Source organism: Condylostylus longicornis, unplaced genomic scaffold, assembly GCF_029603195.1.
Source record: "Condylostylus longicornis isolate FDR11 unplaced genomic scaffold, ASM2960319v2 ptg000104l, whole genome shotgun sequence".
Taxonomy (NCBI): Eukaryota; Metazoa; Arthropoda; class Insecta; order Diptera; family Dolichopodidae; genus Condylostylus; species Condylostylus longicornis.
Genome location: NW_026578072.1, coordinates 98,363 through 120,248, shown reverse-complemented (window position 1 = coordinate 120,248; position 21,886 = coordinate 98,363). Strand labels below are relative to the sequence as shown.

Below are 21,886 nucleotides of genomic sequence, written 5' to 3'. Positions count from 1 at the left end.
AGGAAATCTTAAAATAATTAAAGGAACCGACAAAATAATATCATTTGAAAATTCCCGATTCACTTGAACGAAAAAATCTTTTAGCATATTCCATATAACTTGATCATTAAAATTGTAATCTTATTCGAAATTTGAAGATCTATTTGGCAACTCTCATATTGTGATTTGCGTTCAGTGAATTACACTAATTCTGTGTTCAAATTAACTCTGTATTTTTTTTATGAACTTGTTTTTTCCGATTTCGCATAAAATTTCCATTAATTTTTACGTTTATTTGTTTATAACTTAAATTTTAAATAAAATAAAAATTTAAATTGAATAAAATTATTTATTTGCACATAAAAAAATCATTTTAATAGTTAACCAATAAAAATGATGAAAAAAAAAAATAATAATAGTAAAGAATTTCTCTTATATTGTTATTTCCGTTAGCCCCAACTCCTTTTAACATCGCACTTTTTTATTTTGATTTTTGAAAAAAAAAAAAAATAAACAAGTTTGACATTAAAAAAGTTTAAAAATTCTTTTTATTTTTTTATTATTACATTTTGCGCGTTTTTTATTATGAATAAACTATTAAAAAAAAAAATAAATAAAAAGAGAAAAATTTATTGGCGACATAACAATAAATAATTGAGAAAGTTTTCTTTTTCATCATTATCGAAGAAAAAAGAAAAAAATTGAAAAATATTGTAAAGTTTTCAAAAAAGAAAAAAATCCGCGTTGAAAAGTAATAATGAAATGAAATTTATTTTTCAATAATAACGACCACAGAACGCCTACTTCAACATTAAAATGAATTTTCTTCTTCCTACTTCACATAAAGTTTTTAATGCTGTACTTCCATTGCATTGCAATTACAATTACAACAATGTGTATGTGTGTTGTATAAATGAATTTTGTATATATGTACGCTTATAATGTTGTACATAATTTAATTTAAGATGTGTTTGCATTCAAGAAAATTTAAAGTGCAGAAAAACAATTCCAAAATCATGTTTCGAAACGCTTGATTATACATTTTGTGTAAACAAGTCGGCTTGAAGGAAGCAATAAAAATAATTCATATTTTATCAATTAATTAAGCATACTATGACAACGCATTCCAAAAAATTTTGACATCAACTGGAGCAGCCGTCGGCAAAATGCGGTCCATTCCATTTCATATTGCGGCCCATCATTCTGCTTGCAAGAAAAAAATTTTCGATTGTGACAAAAAAAAAAACAATCAACAGAATCAGTTGAAAATGTCATTTCTTTTTATAAGTACTCGTATAAGTATTGTAAGAAAATCGAGTGGCGCATACTCATACATATTTTCCCATAACCCACAAATGTTCAATAATAATATAGTATTCAAGCGATAATTCAAAAAACTTTTGAGCGAATATAACCAGATGCATTACAGACGTGTAAATAGTTGAAAGCCAATCAGGATCTGTCGGTATTATCAAATTGAGTTTAAAAGGAAATAGCACATTTCGTTAGTGAAGGGGACCTAACTTCGATACATATTATTTTAGGTGACTTTGATTTACTAGAGTCAGATCATCGAAAAACTGAACCCCATAAGGTACTCGAATTTGTTGAAAAGAAGATGTCACTTAACACCTCGGCTTCCAATATTAAATTAATAAAGTGCATCTACATAAAATAATAATATATTTTTCACAGCTACCGAATCCAAATTAAATACAAAAAAAAATTTTATTGTGTTTGGAAACCCCTTCATCATATATGGTAGTAAAAAACTTTTACATTTCCTCAAAAGGAATTGTAAATCAATCTTAATTGAAATTATAATAACAAAGTTCAAAAATAAAAGAAATTGGGGAAAAAAAGAACCAAGAAACAAAATTTTCATTAGAAACTTTGCAATAATCATTAAAATTAAAATTTTTTCAAGTTCAAAATTACTTAAGCAATAAATAAATTAAATGGAATTGTAAAATAAATATTTTAACATTATAATATTACCCTTGAAACGTCTTTTTTTTTTCTCTCCATTTTGAAAATTTTAATAAACCCCTCCAAAAAACAAACTTACATTATTAAATTTGTAAGTAATAAAATTTGTTTTAACAAAATTAATAAAATTTTCTTTCTCTTTTTATAAAATTTATCTTAATTCCTTATTTTTTAAAATTTCGATAAGAAATCTTTAAAATTTTAAAAGAAATTAAGTCACAATTTCGACCTTTTCATAACTAAATCAACCGCTGCACTAGTGCACTTCAATAAACTTAAATTGAAAAACTTCTAAAATATTGCCTACATTTAAAAAACAAATATTTTAATTACCTGAAAGGAAATTGCCACTATTATAATACTTTTTTTGCATTGTGCCCACATTTCCCACGCATGTAGTAAGAAAATTGCTCTCTATTTCTATATCTAGTTTCTAGCACAATCATAAAAGTTTCTGTAATTCAAAATAAAATTTCATATTTTAACCTCTTTAAACGAAACTTCATTTTGATACAATTGCAACTATCGAAATGGCTTAGCAAATAAAGTATATTTTTAATTGAATAACATCACGTATAGGTTATGTATTAATCAGCTATGCAGTAAAAGTATTAATGAATACTAGCACAGTGTTGATATGATTTGTCCAATTACCGCTTCAATTGTAATATTGTTTTATAAAATTGAATTCGGGAGGAAATCAATTTCAGAAACTGCCAATATGCTGCGAATATGTTTTACAAATTTGGGATCAATTTCGGATATGATCCGGAATACTATACATACAAAATTTCTGAAAAAGCTATTTAAAGTTGAAATATACTAAGAATTCCTGTAATTTTCTGTAAATTTACAAATTTTCCGGATTTTTCTTTAAACACCAAACCCTTAATAAACCACCCTCTGTAATTTACAATTGTTGTGTTTTTACTTCAAATGCATTATTGTCTCTGTTGAAAATATTAATTTTTAAAAAGTCTTAAAATTGAATATTGAAAAATTTAATTTTTCATATTTAAATTAATTTCTTTTTTTTTTAATTCATTTAAAACTCAAACGTTATAAAAAAGAAATCATAATGCCCACTTATTTAATTGATTTCATTCACAGTTAAATTGATAGGATTGATTTTAATTCGTGGACATAAAAAAAAAAATTTTTTTTTTTAATTCAACTTTATTATTAATTTCATAATTTTTTTTTTTTTCTTTTTTTTAATTGTTCTACTCATTTTGTTCATTTAAACTATATTGTCCATCATCACATAAACATATACGATTTTTACACATATATTCATTATATTATTCATATGCATTACAAAAGTATCATACATAATGCATATTTAATTGCCTACTACATATAACAGTATTTGGAAAATTATTATTTATTTACATACGCATTGTGTTTCCATAGCAAATATAAATTCAACTCACATCTTTATACGGACACAACAATATTATATAACATGAATAATGATGTTGATTGATAATATTTTGTAATGTAATGATGGACATTATAGTAACCAACTTAACAACATTATTTTCAATGTTACATCCTTATAAATATAATATACTACTCACATATAATGTATATTTGATTCAATTTTAATTAAGGTTTCAATATTTAATTTATTTCAGGAATTCAGCTCATTTACCTTCCTATAAAGTAATTTACAGTTAATTAAGTTAACTTTAATTTTCTACAACGTTAAATTTATATTTTATTTTAATTTTCATACTGATATCGATAATATCCTGATTATTGATGAGATTATTGCCAATTTCAATTCACTTCATTGAATTTTATGATTATTGTGTGAATATATATATATACATACATAATATGTTGTAGGTGTACGTGTACAGGATATAAATATACATATAATAAATAATCATAATATTTTAGCACTGGATTTTGAATTGTTGTTTTTATGATATTAATTGTGTGCTGCCTTATTATGGAAATATTGTATAAATGTATGTACACACACACATTTTATGTTATGAAGAAGTAAAACAATTAAGTTATTGACTATGTAAAAATTTGTGATATGATTGGTAAATGATTAACTAAGATTTAGTTATGTATATGTACTGTGTATGCATGCAAGCTGTACTTTATACGTAAAATTAATAATTACGTAAATTTAAAGGAAATGAAAGACTGGCATGTTATTCATAAAAAAGGCATTCAAAAGTTATTACAATAGTAAGACATTTGCTTTCACTAAGTGTCTTATTATTATTTCCATATTCCTCATTTTCATTCTCGTACTTAAATAAATTATTGAAATCGAGTGAATTGAGATCATTCAGGTAGTTTTTTTTTCAACATTTATTACTAATTTCAGAGATTTCCTTAAAATTCTGAAATTTTTTTTTTAAAATACAATTATCGTAATTATGGAGAGAAACATTACTGATATTTTAACACAATTTTAATGACAAAAAAAAATTTAGTTTTTTTTTTAAGTTTTAAAGTTTTTCAAGTTTGGATTGAAATTTTTAAATTAGAAAAGTTCTTGCTTTTAAATTTGTGTACAATTGAAAACACCTAAATGAATTTTTCAGTTAAAGCGAAAAGGGTTGAATAGTTTAAAATAGGTGAGACTCTTAATTACACCCACACAGTTAGTCGGGGACCTAATCACTGTTCACATAATATTTTAAAAAATTTGGATTATGAAGGACTACATAAGATTTTTCGAAACATACTTTACAACTAATTTTTACATTTGAATTGTAAATTTAAAAAAAGAAAAATTTTGAAGATCCTGTTTTAGAAAGCTAATTACAAGAATTGCAAGTTACACTCAATTTTACAATTATTTTTTTTTGTTTTAAATAAGCAATTATTATTTTGGTAATAGCTATAACTATTTTCAATTATTCTCTAAAATTTGAATAAAATATAGATTCAAGTTGTTTATTTGAAAATTGATGTATAAAGTGGTTATTTACCAATTGAACTACATAAATACACACATATACCAATAATGTGAATAAATTCGTGAGAACATTGGTACATGTAAATGTAAAATATTTGTTTATTCGATAAACTCAATAAAATTTTTTTTTTGTGTTTAACTGAAGTACAATTACATTTATTTTTATAAGAGCTCTTAGTAAAACATACTTACATGTAATACGATGTTGAATAACACATAATAATTGCTAAATAATATTACCCAATCTACAATTTTCTGATAATTTCGTTTCCAAATTACAAATTTTTTATAATAATTATATAAGAGGTTGCTAATTTAAATATAAAATAATTTTGGGAAACATGATTGATAAATAAATGAAAACATTTTAGAAAGGCAGTCACCCTTATTTTTGATTTCGCAATGGAAGCAGAACCAATTCATGTAATTGAAAAATGCATCTTTATGAACCGCTTTCAGACACTATTTTATTTTAATAAGAATTACAGCGCAATCCAATATAATCACACTTAATTACATAATTTGTACGAATTCCTTAATTTATAAGAATTATACAAAAATTTTAATAGAAATACATACATTTTGTCTTATTAGAATATCTGTTAAAGCAATTAGTATCTCACTGACGCCTTGACCTTAGAATAATAATATGCATTTATATACAATGCAAGAAATTGCTTGCAAGATGCTAGTACTCTATAAATTTTATAAAATATTCATGAATGAATTCTCATTTACTTGTGTCGTACGAAAAACTTTTATTAATTTCTCGCGAAATTTGAATAAAAAGATTAGGCAAACTCTGAGGCAAATGAGAATTTATTAGAACAAGGATAAGGAGAAATGAATTTTTTTCTTCTGAAATTTAATTTTTCTAACTTATTTATTGTACAATAAGAAAGAGCTCAATTTAAAACGCAGTGCAAAAAATATTACAGCAAAAAAATTAAATCGCACTTAAATTTTGAAAATCATGTTATTCCTTTCAAATATTTTCGAAATCCGATTTTTATGCATTATTTATAATATTTATCATTATTTAAATTTAATTATGTTTCCTGTTTTTTTTTTTTTTAACGTATAACCACTTTTAGAGTGGAACATACCATTTTAAAATTGTACAGTAAAAATAGGTCACTATTTTTCTATTATAATTAAACACTGTCATTATTTTCACCTAAACCGCGTGATAATTATTCAAAAATTTAAATCTATATGTACATATGAAATGTTTATTGAAAAATTATAATTGCATACACATGGGTACATACGTACATACATGTATGAATTTTTCAAGTATATACACTTGTTTTTATAAAATTTAATAACCATTAATGCAAATATTTTTAAAATTAAATCACTGTTTATGACAATTTGTTTATTTCCTGATTTTTATTTTTTATTTTAAGCGTTTTTTTCCCCGATAATTTATTATATTATTGAGATTCCACAATATTGTTCAAAAAATGTAGATATATGGTATATGTACATTTGAAAGGAATGTCAGCTTTGTATGAATACAATATAAATTAAAAAATAATTCATTATTTATTTATAAACCGAATTTTACCCCCAAAAGCGAAAAGGAAAATAAATAAATAAAAATAAGGGGGAAAATAAAATTTTGATTTTATTTTTTTCTTTTAATTCCTAAATAAATACAAGTATGTACTCTCATTTTTAAAAATGAAATTTCGATATAATTAATTCTATGATTATACACCCGAGAATTAAATTTTCCCAATAATTTTAATGTTATTTTTTTTTTGATTCCCAAAAGAAATTCAATAATATAGCCGAAAGATATTAAAATCGTATAATATTTAGAGGCAAAAAAAAAGGGTTAAAAAAGTTTAGAAGAGAAAATAAAAAAGATTTTTAAAATTGGAAAATATTTTTCGAATATGTTAGAAATTTGAATAAATTTTTGTATATAATTCTGTAATCATCTGCATTTTCATTAATAAATACAATATATAAATTTGTATATGTATGTAAGAATGCAATTAAAATTTACTTATTTTAGAAATAATTATAAAATATGTTGTAAACAGCAATATTATTAAATTGAAAAAATAAAATAAATTTTTAACTGATCGGATCAGCATTGAGATAAACAGGAGTATTTAAAGGGTTAGAGTATTTATTATCCTTTAAATTCTGAAATATTTTAATTGAATAATATTTGCTTAAATAATTTTGTATTAAAATATTCCAGTAACAGAGGGAAAATTTCCTTTAATTTGTAATTGAATTTTTTCACAGAAAAGAAGTCTTTCATGAAATTTATTATTTGCCAGAAAGGGGTTAACAAATTTTTGGGCTAAGAGAAGAATACAGAATATTTCAAAAACGGTATTTCAGTGATTCGTACCCTTCTGGGGTGAAGAATGATATGCTCGTATACCTTAAATATATGAAACATTTATAATGACTACAATAAGCAATGAAAGTAATTAGTATTATAAAGCAATTAATTCACTCTTATGAAAAAAATTAATCAATAAATATGAAAGCTCCCAAAAACTTAATTATTAACTAATTCAAGTTTTGTTAATATTTTGGATTTAGTAAAATATCCATAAGAAGATGCATTGACAAACTCTATATAAATCAACTACTGCAATAAAAAATAAGAGCCCCGACTCCATTTATTGAAAGCAATCAACCTTCTTAACGAACCTCTTGAGCCGTGCCAAAAATTCATCCAACAATTCGTCCAAACCATCGGAAAGAAGACCCTCAAGAAGTATTTCTTCTTCCGTCTTTCACTTTTGCAATATTTTTGCATCAAAGAGACAGTGCCCTGTCAGCACTCCAAGACCGTTTCAATACTCCCATTAACACTGTTGTTACTTGGCTTGTTTTAATGACTCACTTAACTATTTTTTAAATGATTCATTAAATTGGATCATACATATTTAAGTATTTAAAAATTAATACTTAAAAATGAGGAAGATTTTCTTTATTAAATTCACTCTAACTCTAATTTAGTTAAGCATAATTGAAAGCATATAGAAATATTGCAAATTTTATATTAAATTTACAAAATTATTATATACATATATTTCCTATTCCATATAACCAAATTTCGTGAAAAATTTTAAATCCTTTAAAAAATTATATAAAAATCAAAAATATTTCTCAACAATTTCCTTTACGTTTCCGCTCTTATGTCGCTGGCAAAAAAAAACAAAAATATGGCAAAGAAATTTTCTTAAAACATTTTTGTAATAAAAACTTTCTTTAATTTTTCTACAATATATTGTAGATTGTATAAAAAATATTGTAGATAAATGCATACAATGTTTAAAGTGGAAAATTATATTCGGCTAAAATTGTATTGTATTATTATGATAGGGTGATTTAAACGTTAAATGGTACACTTAAAAGGAGTGAAGAAGATATCTGTGACGGAGTTTGCCTTTTCAATCTCAACGGCCAAGTCACCTATTGTGGATTCAACCAAATAAAATAAAGGACAACCATGCTTATTCATTATGAATAGCTACTGTTGGCGACCTTTGCATCGTCAAGTCAATGTGAATTAGGTTTCGGATTTATAAAATTCGGCTCTGCCATGAATATACAGGCTTCATAACACCATAGCACTATGCTTATAATTTTGTAGCGAAATTAAAAGCTTATTGTGAGTTTAACCAGGTCGTTGTGCCTCACAGTGAGCAATTGAGCAAATTATAAGCAAAATGTAAATTTTTTTGTTAATTAATAAATGCCATAAATTGATGTGTTGTGTTGGAGCTGCGCTATGTTAATATTATTTCAAATAGTCAACACTATTTTCATAGTGTTCACAAAAAATTCTTGTTTTTATTTTCAAAATCATCCTGTAAAAGCACTTACTAATATGATGATTGCTTCATTTTTTCTGGCCCATTCATTTTTATTAGTGTTGGACAATTATCATTAAATTGTCAAGTTACATATATATATATATATATATATATATATATGTAACATTAAAAATGGATGTCATGTAGTCACTTATTTAATGTTAATATCAATAAAATAACGTTCACATATTCACTTAAATATTACGATTTAGATATATAATTTATAATATACCGCATGCTTACATTATTGCATATAGCACTATATAGAAGGAACAACACACAAACAAACATTTTACTTGACATTATTAAAAAAAAGGACTCAACAAATTTATGACTTTTATTTTTTGATTTTGTGCCATTTTTTTTTCCTTGTGTGATTTTTATAACAATCTTTTTTTTTTTTGAGTAACAACAGTAAATATAATTGAAATTACGATGACATTTTCATATACTCTATTCGGTTGAGCTATAAGGGTTGACTTTTTAATAAAAATATCGTCTAGAATAAAAGTACATACATATACATGTTTAGGGACGTCATATATGTATGTATATGTGACAACTTAAATATTATGAAGAAATATAGAAAAGAAAAACTATAATATTTAATGTCATTGGTCGATAAATGCTAACATTTTAGAAAGAAATTTAATGTTGACATACCGAAAATAAGCAAAAAAATGAAAAGGTCATGCATAGTTTTCTTTTCTTCATATTCCAGAACAATAAAATACTGGGATAGCAAAAAAGATATATATACATATTGGAAAATTGCAAAATCTGATAATAACTTCCTATAATTTCATGTTAATGGCAATATAATTTAATTTTTAGCACTTGATTTTAGTTTTTCCAATGTATATAGCTACAAACATCAGTTTTTATTAAAACATTATAATAATCAGATTTCAGATTCAATTCGAATTGAATTTTTTATTTTTGGAATACCATTGCCCATCCCTACATAAAATTAGAACTATATTTTTACGAAAATTTTCAAGAAAAAATTATTGTCAATCGTCAAACGTATTAATAAAAGATTCTTAAACATAGAGTGGAACCATCATACGGTGACCACTTAAGGTCGAAAGAAAAATAGTCTACGTATAAGAGAATTGATCCACATAAAGAAAATTTTTTTGTTTTTCATATTTCCCCTTTTGTGTGTACTTGTTCTCTTGCTTATTAGCGATAGGAATTATGATATAATAAATGTTTTTTGAAATTTGTTTCGATATTCAAATGACGGGAAATGGTGACCAAAATAAGGGATATGGTTGTTGTCTTGTTAAAAAGGTATTTTCCTAATAAAAAGTGATTTAGTTCGAGAGTGATATATTTGGTCAGACAGTCTCGCTATAGAATAGAAACGGAATATATGGAAATTTCATTGTATAACTAGATTAAAATCTTTGAAAATTGACAAATAGCCGGCAGAACTATTTGGTTTACAGCCATTTGACTCTAACAATTACACAAATTACGCAAACTATATAAATAACTCAATATTTTGAACTACTAAATTTAAGAAGCGAATTACGAAGTAAAGTAATACCGAAAAATTCATTAACATGGTCATTACGACTTTCATGACTTGTGCTTGTAACAATAATATCTAATTTTTTACGATAAAATCTAACTATGATGTATAGTGCTTATGTCATCTGCATGCATTTGCTCCTTAGAATAAGACTGTTTATCTAAATAAGGATTAAAACACTCAGGTTTGAAACAGTTTCTTCTAAATTTTAATCAATCTTTCAACGATCGTTTCGAATTTGTAGTTTTCGATTTTAATTAGAACCATTTAGAATTAGAAGTTTTGAACTGCAATATAAAATATCACTTAGTTGTCACTTTTTTATAACATCAGACAAATTGCTGTTAAAAAACATTAACAGGATTTTAAAAGTACCAACGTTATATCCTCACCCATGTTTCAATTTTGATCACAGCCAATAACTATTAACTCTTAAAAGCCAATCAATTTAGATACTAGATATATATAGAAAAAGTATGGAATAGAAAAGTAGGAAACAAAAAAAAATGTCGTTTTATTACACTTTTATAAAAAAAATGTTCATTTTTCGTTTTTTATTGAATTTTTTTTTTTTTCTTTCTTTCATATTACAAGGGTTAGGATTGATAATAATGGGAATTGGTCAATGATTTTTCTATTATATTGAAAATATTTTCTATAGCTCTATTTTATTCTCTCCATTTTTTTATACACCAGTACAATATACTATGCTTCGTTCTTTGTCTTTTAACTATTTTATTTGGCCTCTTTTCTCTATTTTGTTTTTTATTTCAATTGAACTTCATCATAACTTTTTTATACTTTATTGTTTTGTTTTCTCTCTCTTTTCTATTTTTTTAATAAAAACCAATAAATAATAACAGAAAATGGCAAAAAAAAACAAAACTTTAACTAGGGTAAGAAAAAAGAAGTAAAAGAAGAGAAAAGAAAGTTTAGAAACCTAAAAGTCAAACTATAAAAACCCCAAATAGACAGAATCAATGATGTTAAGAGCGGAGACCCAACAAAAAAAGTATAAAAAATGCAATATAAAAGAAATTTTTTTTTTATTTTATTCAAAAAGTTTTCTTATTTCAAGATATTTTCCATATAAATAGGAAAAACAAAAAACTCCGTGAATATTATGAATAAAATTTTCTCTTTATTTCCGTTATAAGGGAAATTTTTTCCTATAATATATTTTATGTGTATACCATTGTGTTTGTGCGTTTATATTCAAAAATATTATAATATTTACTTATTTTATCTTTTATTTTATTATTTTACAGTTCCACCAAGAATACATCATATTAGTTCTGGAGGACATTTGCAAGTCAAAAAAGGAGCATCAGTGAGAATTGAATGTTCAGCATCAGGAAATCCCACGCCGAATGTTACTTGGAGCCGAAAGAATAATATTTTACCAAATGGTAATTTTTATTTTCTATATTATTTTTTTACATGTTACGTATATTATGTAGATATAGTAGATCTACTATTGTACATTGGAGTATTTAGAGTTGCTTATATATAATACGAAATGTAAAATTTTATTAGTTATTTATTTTTTATTTTGTTTATATTTTTGAATTTTAAAATAAATAAATAAATGAGGTTAAAAAAAATAAAGTTGTTATTGCGTATGGTTTATACCTAGGTACACTGGGAATATGTGTGTATATTACTGAACCAGAATGAAAAACAAAAAAAAAATTTTTTTTCATAATAAAAGAGAAAACGAATCGAAATTTAATTTAAAAATGTTTTCTCATTTAACTCGGTTTCAATAACATTATAGAAGAAATTTTATTTCCTTTTAAACTTCAGTCTCATTTTGAATAAGTTTCGGGGTTTTGCATTTTTTCTGAAGAATTTGAATCTTGCGACATTTAATAACAACTTTGTTTTTTGATTAATTTTTGAATAATTTCGTTTTATTGAATAATGGCGGAATTTAGTTTTTCTATCGCTTGAATTTCATTTCGATTTTTATTTTAACCTTCTCAATTTTCAATGTCAGGTAATTGTCCTTAATTACTGCATTAATTTAAATAGAATTTTTATTAATTTTTAAAAACATATTAATTTATTTATTCAAAAGCTTCAGCTTCTTTAGTCAAAAATGGTAAAACAAAAGTTTCTTGCCTCATTATGGAGTGGTTAATAGCGTCGCAAAGTATGAAATCTTTACCTCTAACCAACAATTCGCTACAATTCTCAAAACTTTTATTTAACAATCTTATTCATGATAAAATGTTAAAAGAAATTTTTTTTTGTCATGCAAGCAGAACAATCAAATGATTTTCTGCTACCCTTATCACATAGATATCTTTATGTTTGATATTCGGGTTATTTATAAAATGCCTTAAATATAAGAAAAGTCTATTACTTTTTAATTAATTTTTTATTCACTGAGCTGACCATTTCTTTCTCACTTAACTGAGCATTGTACTATAAATTTCGTTATGTGTGGTCAAAATAAAATTTTAAAATGTAGGAACTTTCGAATAATTAATTCATAAAACTTGTCTTTTTAAGTATTACCATTATTAAATTTATAGAATTCAATAAAATCGGAAGTTTAAACACCATTTTTTTGAATAAACAGCAAAATGTTGTTTAAAGAGCAATATTTCTTAAAAATATTCTTTTTGAAATTTTAAATAAACAAAAGTACTTTACTATATTATTATTTAATGTATAATAAAAAATATATTCAAAATACAAATCTAAAAAATGAAAATTTCAATTTAAAACTTAAATTGGAGGAGGCGCATTCACCAGCCTTTAAAATAGTTATATTCAAACAGCATATGAAACCATTCCAAGCAATTCAACCATTGTAAATTGAAAATGAAAAAAAAAAAAATATGCAGGTATAATAAATAAAAACTTCAATATATAAAAAATGCAAATTCACCATACAAAACAACAAAAGAGAAGATATTTTGAGAATAAAAAAAAAAAAACAAACAAAAAAGCCAACAGTGATGGACAGACATGAGAGAAATAAAAAAGTTTCGCGTTAGTGTCAAGCAGGATAAAGTTTTTCCTTTTTTTTTTTATGTTTTGTTTTTCTTTATACTCTCTCCTTTTATCTTGCTGTCATCCTGAAGTAAAATGATGTCACCGGTATCAAAATTGGTATAACAAACAAAGAAAAATAAAGCAAAACAAAACAGAAAATGATCAAAACAAGAAAGGGGAATAAAATTGACTTTAAAATAAAGAATACAAACACAATAAATAAATAAATAGAAAAATAATAGAGAATAAAAGAGAAATTTATTCGCCATTCCGTTATAATAATATTCATAAATATAATTTTAATATTATTCTTATTTTTTTCTATTTTTGTTTGCAGATTTTTAGGGGTAATGACCGAAAAATAATATTACAATAGCTAAGTAGAAGAAAAAAATTATTGGGGCTTGAATTTTTGTTTTTTTTTTTTTTAATTGAATGGGTGGAGTTGATTTTTTCTCTTTTTTCTTTATAATATTTTCTTCTCATCCCTTTAGAAATGACATAAATTTTAAGTAAATTGAATAATTCCAAGTAATATAGAAAATAATAAACAAACAAAATATTTATGGTAAAATCTTCTATATTCTCTTCTATAAAAACAAACTTTTTTATGAATAATGTTCTATAATAACAATACGCTTATGAATTTTAAGTTCATACTAGATCAAGAAATAAAAAAGAAGGATTTTTGTATTACTAAATCTTCGAAAAAGAAAAGCTATAAATTATAAAAAATTATTATAAATATTTTTGGGAACTCATTCAATTCAGTATTATAGAAATAATGGTTAAAAATACAAAAGCGATTGGTTCTACATAAATAATATTTTATTTTTAAAAGACAATTATTATAATTTAAGGGCAGACCATAACTAGAAGAAAATTTTCTATAATTCATAAAACACATTTTTCTTTTCTTTTTTTTCTTGAATTATTAAATTTAATGATTATTTAAAATTAATGTAGAAATTGTTTGTACAAAAACTAATAAAGTTTTCATATATACACGCGATTTATTTTAAAGTTTGGAAAAGATTTCAATTTATTCAGCTAAAACTTTGTGTATACTCGTATAATGTCAAAAATTTTTGTATTTATTTTGACAATTTGTATAGTACGAGTATATGTATATTACAGCCAATAAGTCTATTACATTAAAATTATAATTTATACCTAAAACTATACCATTACATACGTATGGGAAGTACAACTGATAACGTGTATTCACCTATAGGTGCAACGTAGAGCTATAGAAGTAATGTAATGCAATATTTACTGCTGTTTAGAGGTTAATCCATGAAGCTTAGCAACACACATATACTATTTAACCAACAATATCAAAGCTGAAACATTAGGAACATTTAATTATCTGTTACCATTTTAATTGCCTTATTTCTAGCAATTTCTATACATGTACATGAAAGTGTTTTTCCTAAACATCCAACACTAGCTTAGGGTCTTTTAAAAAAAACTTGCAAAAATTTAGATTTTTTAATTTTTCAATATTTTTATAATCTATTGAAAAGCCCACTACGTCATATACATAATTAAAATCTCTATCACCAGTAGGTCTACAAATTGCCTTACGAAAATAAAAATTTTCAAACACCTGCTTACGCATTATCGCATATGGAGTTGAGTAGAACAATTTTTTTCCGAATATTGGAAAATTAAGAAATATGAAATTTTCTTGTCTCAAAGTCCGTTTACACATACTGGCACCATTTGTAGACTTTGAAAATCTTACCCGAGTTGGACAAAATTTCTTCTCCTCGAAATATGAAATTGGACTATTTTAGTTTTCAAACTAAAAGTTGTAATTATGATAATTAAAGTTCAGCATTCAAAATTGTTCAAATTTTTAATTTATTAAAATCTAAAATTTTCTGCATGTCCTTAAATTTATTTTTACTTTATGTGGTCTCATTTTTTCGAATACATAAATAACGTTTGATGTACTAATTTTTTTAAATCAGGTTATAAATTTATTTTATAATTTCAATTAGCTCCAACATCTCTACGAAAAAATCTTATTATTTTATATAGTAACTACATTGCTTTTGTATTACCATGCTCAAAGCATACTATTGCGTGTCTTTTTAAAGTACAGCAGTTCATTTAACTTTATTCTTGTCTAAATTTTATATGAACAAAAACTTAAATTTTTAAATGACAAAATGAAATTCAGAAACGGCACATATTAAAAGCAAAGATCAATTGATCAAAATTTTTTTAAAGAAAACCCAATTATAATAAAGAGAACAAAATATTGTATAAAAAATAGAAGATTTTCAGAATTTTATTTACACTAAATTTAATCACATTAAAAAACGATAAGATTAAAATAATCGTAAAAATGATTAAAGCGTTCAGTTTTCTTTAAATTTTTTTTCAATAAAATGCTTTCTTTTATGGTTGTTCAATATTTTTTTTTTGTGTTATCCTTTAAAATACATATAAAAAGGAAAATTATAATGAATATTCGATTGCTAAAGAAAATTCATAATATTTGTAATAAAATTACTCAAATTTCAAGATTAAAAAAATTAATTTAGATTGGGATTTAATGAGTTATGCCGAAAACGTGCTGATAATAAGAAGCTTTGAGTCAGAAATAAATTTATTTAATAGCGGTTAAGTGGTAAAATATTCGTATACAATAAAATTGCAGTAAAACTACTATAAAGTAGGAAATCAGGTAACCCGTTTCAATAAAGCCTCATCTCGTTATGTTAAAATAGTTAATCAAAAATCAAATTCATTATTAAATGTTGTCTTAGAATTTCAACTATTCATTTTGCTAATTTATTTAATTTGATTTTTAATTCCAGTCTGGCCGTTTTCGTTCTTTTTTCCAATTTTTTTAAAAAGACATTAAGTCCTTTTTTATTTCTTCTTGTGGTTTTTGTTAAGGAGACGGGAATAAAATATTAAAATTGAAGCAATAAAAAATAAAACTTCCTAGAATCATTACGGTTTTATCGTTAAATTTGAGACGTTCCATTCAATGATTTTTGATTACTTTATATTTTCGCTTTTTTTTCTTCTTCCTTATTTATACTAACATTTTTTTTAAACACATTTCCTACGCCTATATAGCGTGTGTCTTAATATATTTTCAATTTTTCCTCTAAAAATTCAACATTTTTTTGGCAGATCATTCTTTATATTGTCCTTTAAATTTTCATTTATGTTTTATGTGTGTCCCAATAATACAAAAAATAAAATACATCCTTTTGAATACACAATGAGATCTTTTTCACTGTTGTTGTTGTCTTCTTTCTTTTTCTTGCTTAACACCATTAACATCAAGCTTAGATAAAATTTTTTCTTTATGTTGTGCTCCGATGCTCTTCGGGTTCCTTTATTAACTTAATCAGCTACACATTTAAATGAAAATTTCTGGTTTACAAGACTATAAAAAGCTTTTAATAGAAAAGTGACAGTATATTTTATGTAGATAAATTTGTGTAAATGTTAAGACGATTTTATTTTATTTTTTTTTTGATTTGCTTATCGTTTTCAGTATTTTTATGTAGGCATAAAATACAAAATTTTAACAAAAAATGAGAAAAATTTTTATTTTGTATCGGCAGCGTGTGATTCATCAGAGTATAAAAATAACCAAATCAATTTAAAATGTTAATAAAAATGGGAAATTTATTTTAAATTTTTTTTTTTGTTTTTTTTTTTTTGAATTTTTATTGGAAAATACATAAAATCACATTTACTTAAGTTCAGTGATTTGCAAAACAGAAAAAAAACGATTACCAAAATGGTGATATTGTTTTTTAGCAAAAAAGAAAAAAAAAAACAAAAAACAGGGAAGATGCAAATTTTTATGATAAAATAGGAATTTTATTATATTTTTTTTTTTTAAAGGAAATTTGTCATACAGGAAATTTTAATAAAAATTTGTGTTACTGTCAAAATTTTCAACAAAATATTAAGGATTTTTTTTGGAAAAATTATGGGTAAATTTGTAAAAATATTGCAGTTCAAGAGAAGAAAAATTTTCATATATTTTCCACCCTATTCAATTGACAAATGGAATACATGCATTTTTTAATTTCATCTCAATGATATTTCGTGGTTTTATTTATTAAATTACCTGTTATGTAATAGCACCTCAAACGCATATCCATTAGGTATTTTAAAACGAAACTTTCATTTATGAACGATGAACAGGAACAGCGCCTATTCCTTAAAAGTCTTAAGGAGCCTAGAAGCAATACACAAATATGTTTTGCTTGGTTGACGTGGTAGGTGTAGCAAGTGTACTGCATCCCAGTTGGCATAACTTGCTGTTTCGCTACAACTACACCGTGATCACCAGGACGTCATTATGTGTAACTTGAATCTTTCTCCACCTTTTTGAAAAAAGTTATTTGCCTTCCTATTCCAAATGTTGTTTTGCAAGAAGAAAAAACCTGAACAGTGTAATGAAACAATAATTAAATTTTATATCTAATTGTATTAATTTTAATTGCTACATGTTGCAAATTAAATTTTATTCTTAGAAAAACTCAAGTATGTGATTATTTTATAAACGTTCATCGCAAGTAAATTAATTCAAACAATCCGAATTTTTGTCCACAATAAATTAAATAAGTTCAACACAATCAGTTGAAGAAATTCATTTTAGGGAATAATAATAATGACACTTTATATGCCATACCATAACGAGTTATTCTTCAGCCAAAATAACTATTACAAAAATGACTTAACATTAAAATTAACATTATTCATTTTTATTCGATACAAAATGCAAAATTTGAATATTTTTCATTAAAACTTTTAGAACATTCAAATCATTTTTTGCATAATATGCAAAAAAAATGTTTTATATAGCATTCTAGCCAAACTACTCTTATATTTACTTTTATTTTACTCATTAACAATTTTAATTCAAATTACTTTCTTTATAAGTAAAATTCCAAATTTAAAATAAAAATTCGCAACTACATTCACGAGTGATTCAGGATTTTATATCTTTAGAGCAAACAAAATATAAAAACTGAATATAAATGGAATGAAACAAAAAGGAAAATTTAAACCTGAATATTCAATAAGATTTTCACTAAGAGACCTTAAAAAACTCTGAGGCGAAACAAACAAAAAAAAAAACTTAATTTTCCCTCTTCTTTCTTTCGTTTTTTACATATTACGTAATCTTTCACCTGTAGAAATTATCATCAAGGGAAGGAAAAAAAAAATTTCGGTTTTTTTTTGTTTTTTTTGTGCATTTAAAATCGAAAAATTAAATGCACCTGGAATCCTGCTATAAAATTGCAACGTTTTAATCTTTCAAACATTTTTAACTTTAGTTAATTAGATTGCTACTTAAAAACTAAAGATAATAACGGTTTTATATCATTTAAAGTAAAAGGAAAGAAAAAAGGATTGCTCATTTAAGTTTTTGTTGTTCCTCTTCTATTTTTATTTTTTTTTTTTTTGAAGTTTATCAAATTTTTTGAAGATATTCTCTTGATTAAGTTCTAAAATTTAACTGTGAAATATTAAGTTTAGCATATAAAAAAAAAAAGTTCTAAAAGTTGTTCATTTCAACCAACTTTATTACCCTTTTTTTTTTTGAAAAAAAAATAGTAGAAAAGGAAAAGAAACATGAAAATTTTTTTTATCCGTTTCTCAACCTCGCTATTATCTTTCTTCTTTTTTATTATCGCACAAGTCTCTATTTTTCGTTCTAAGAAATGCTCAGAAATTTCAGAAAGTTTTCGTGAAGAAACATCACTAGAGTACGAGTATAACGTTATCCTTTCAAAGTGAGGCAATCGAATTTTTTTCTTTCTTTTCTCTCTCTTTTCTTCTCCATATGTACATAAAATAATAGTAAATATTTAAGCATCCTTTTTTATCGCTCCAAAAAAAAAAAAGTTTATAAATAAAAAAATAGATTGGTTAATTCATATGGAACATGAGATGGAGGAAAAACAGAACCACTTAAATATGCTTAAGAATGCGATTACAAAAGTATAGAAATTAGAATTATGACTTTATTTTTGTATGATTAAACTTGTTTTATAGTGAAAGTATGTAGAATAAATTTTTTATAATTCGTACATTGTAAAATTCGGAATTTGATTTCGTTGTATGTATGGGAAATGCAGACAATATTTGAGTCTAAACAACACCACCATATTGTTCTACTACATAAAGTGAATTTGATATTGAATTGACATTGAATTATTTTTATATTGTAAAATTGATTCACATATGTGCGTATAAGAATATAGAGATGGCTAGAATTTTAATTTAATTTTTTAATAATACCCCAGTTTTCCGTAATTACAACTTGTGAGTTGACAATTTAAAAAAAATGGTATAATACGCAAGTAGAAAAACATACAACACAACCAGCAACACTTTATGGTAAGAGTAATGCATGCTGTCAAACGAAATCAGTCAAAATAGTTAATTTCTTAATTAGTAAGCGATTACTTCCATATAATGAGTAATTTAATATCTTTCCGACTTATTCAAACACGTATACAGCTGAAAATCAATTGAAACATAAAATTGTTTTAATTCGCATACAGTCTAGATAAGTCCCAAGCGATTATTATTAGCTGTACCCCAATTTTATTGACTGAATTTAAAAAAAATTTTTTTTTCAGTTTCTATTTTACATTTTTTTTACATACCAAAAACGTTATTAACCCACATAAATTATTTGTCTATATACAAAAGAATTTCCAACTTTTAAATGAAAGTTTTCAAAATTGGAGCAAAGCAATTTTTTGGTTCACTATTCATAATGGTAAAGAAAATAATAAAAAATTATAAGAAACAAAAAAATTGAATCACGTACACAAGTTCTTGTCGTCTCAGAGAAAACGTGAAATTTTCTTCTATACTGCTTTTTATTCCATTCTTCGTCCTTGTTCCTCATTTACTATACTTCTTTGCAATTTTAAGACAATATTTGTTTTTTTTTCTTTTTTCAGTTTTTTTTTTTTGCCTATATTAATTTCTTAACCTCATTAAAAGTAAATTTTAAAAAATTGAACAACTTAAAATGCAGGCAAAGTATGCAAAATTTAAAGTTAAATTAAAAAAATTTTCAATAAAAACTAATTACATTTTTTTTTGTTATCCTTTATAAGTTTTTTTTTTATTCAAAACCATATAATATAGGTGACTGAGAATTTTTTTTGAGAAGGTCTGCAAAACTTTGTAAAAAAATCCAGAAACTTTAAAAATTTTTTTTTTTATTTTTTTTTATCGGAACAATTGTTTCGATATTTTCGAGATATTTAAATAAGAGAAGAGAGGCTAATCTTATGAAAACAGAAATGGAAATGTAGAAGAATATAGATCATATGAATTTAAGAAAATCAAAAAAAAAAACAGTTATTCCTTGAAAAATGGAATCAGTATGTCCATAATAACACATTATTTTTATGCACGTGCTTAAACATAATAAAGTTGGGTCAAACCAATGGTTTGTATTGTAGCACTTTTCCCTTCAACAAATGAAAATTTTGCTTTTAAATACAGTCTATGTAGTCTATGTACCTATCACACTATTAAAATTATTTTCATTCATATACAAAACTATTTCTAGGGTTGCATATATTTAGGATGAATGATTTATGCAGTCTTTGAAATAAAGCAAAAATTAATATAAAGTGGGGTTAACATAATGCTCGATTTTAAGGTTTAATTTTGTGAGTTAAGAAAAATAATTATATTTTTTAATTTCATAGAATTTACCGTTAACTTTTTGCGTTAATAGAAATTTAAAAAAGCTTGCGGTTTCGGAAATATAAGGTGTCAAAAATTCAAATTTTACAAATTTCAAGAGGCGATAACTTGAGAGGGGGTGGAGATGGAAAAAAATTTTCTTCTAGCGAAATGAACTATTTGATAATGTCTAAAAGCTCCTAAAATTTCAAGCTTCTACAGGCTGTAGTTTGGAAAAAAAACGACATCAAAAATTTGCAAAAAAAGGACTTTAGATAACGGTAAATTTGAACGGCCATTTTGTTTTTCTAAAGTTCAAATATAGTATGCCGCGCTAGGGGAAGTAAGCCGCTGCTTTTCTGCGTTTGCAAAATTTCAAAAATGCTTATGGTTTCATTGCAACAAATAGTTAAAAAAGGCCATATTTAGGGTTTTGGGGGGGTATAACTTCTAGAGGGGAGGAGATAGGTAAAAATTTTGTTCTACAGAAATAAGTTTCTAGTAAAGATCTATGTACATATAAAATTTCAGCTTTCTATCTTCAAGGGTGTAGAAGTTTTGTAAACAGACACACGGACAGACGGACGGACGGACGGACGGACGGACGGACGGACGGACGGACGGACGGACGGACAGAGTGAAACTAATAAGCACTTTTTTTCAAAAAATTTTTGGAAAAGTGCTAAAAATGAATAAATAAATAAAGTTGGGTCAAACCAATGGTTTGTATTGTAGCACTTTTCCCTTCAACAAGTGAAAATTCTGTAACAGTCTACGAGTATGTATACCTATCACGCTATTAAAATTATTTTCATTCATATACAAAACTATTTCTAGAATTGCATATATTTAGGATGATGCATA

General features: G+C 24.7%; 1 protein-coding gene across 1 annotated transcript in view; it reads left to right on the top strand.

Moving 5' to 3' along the window:
• Window positions 1-21,886, top strand: part of LOC129614143 (lachesin) — a 151,284-nt gene that overhangs the window by 52,661 nt on the left and 76,737 nt on the right. Inside the window, exon 3 of the mRNA XM_055528559.1 lies at window positions 11,578-11,718. Coding sequence (XP_055384534.1) covers window positions 11,578-11,718 — 141 coding nt within the window. The remainder of the gene's footprint in view (window positions 1-11,577; window positions 11,719-21,886) is intronic.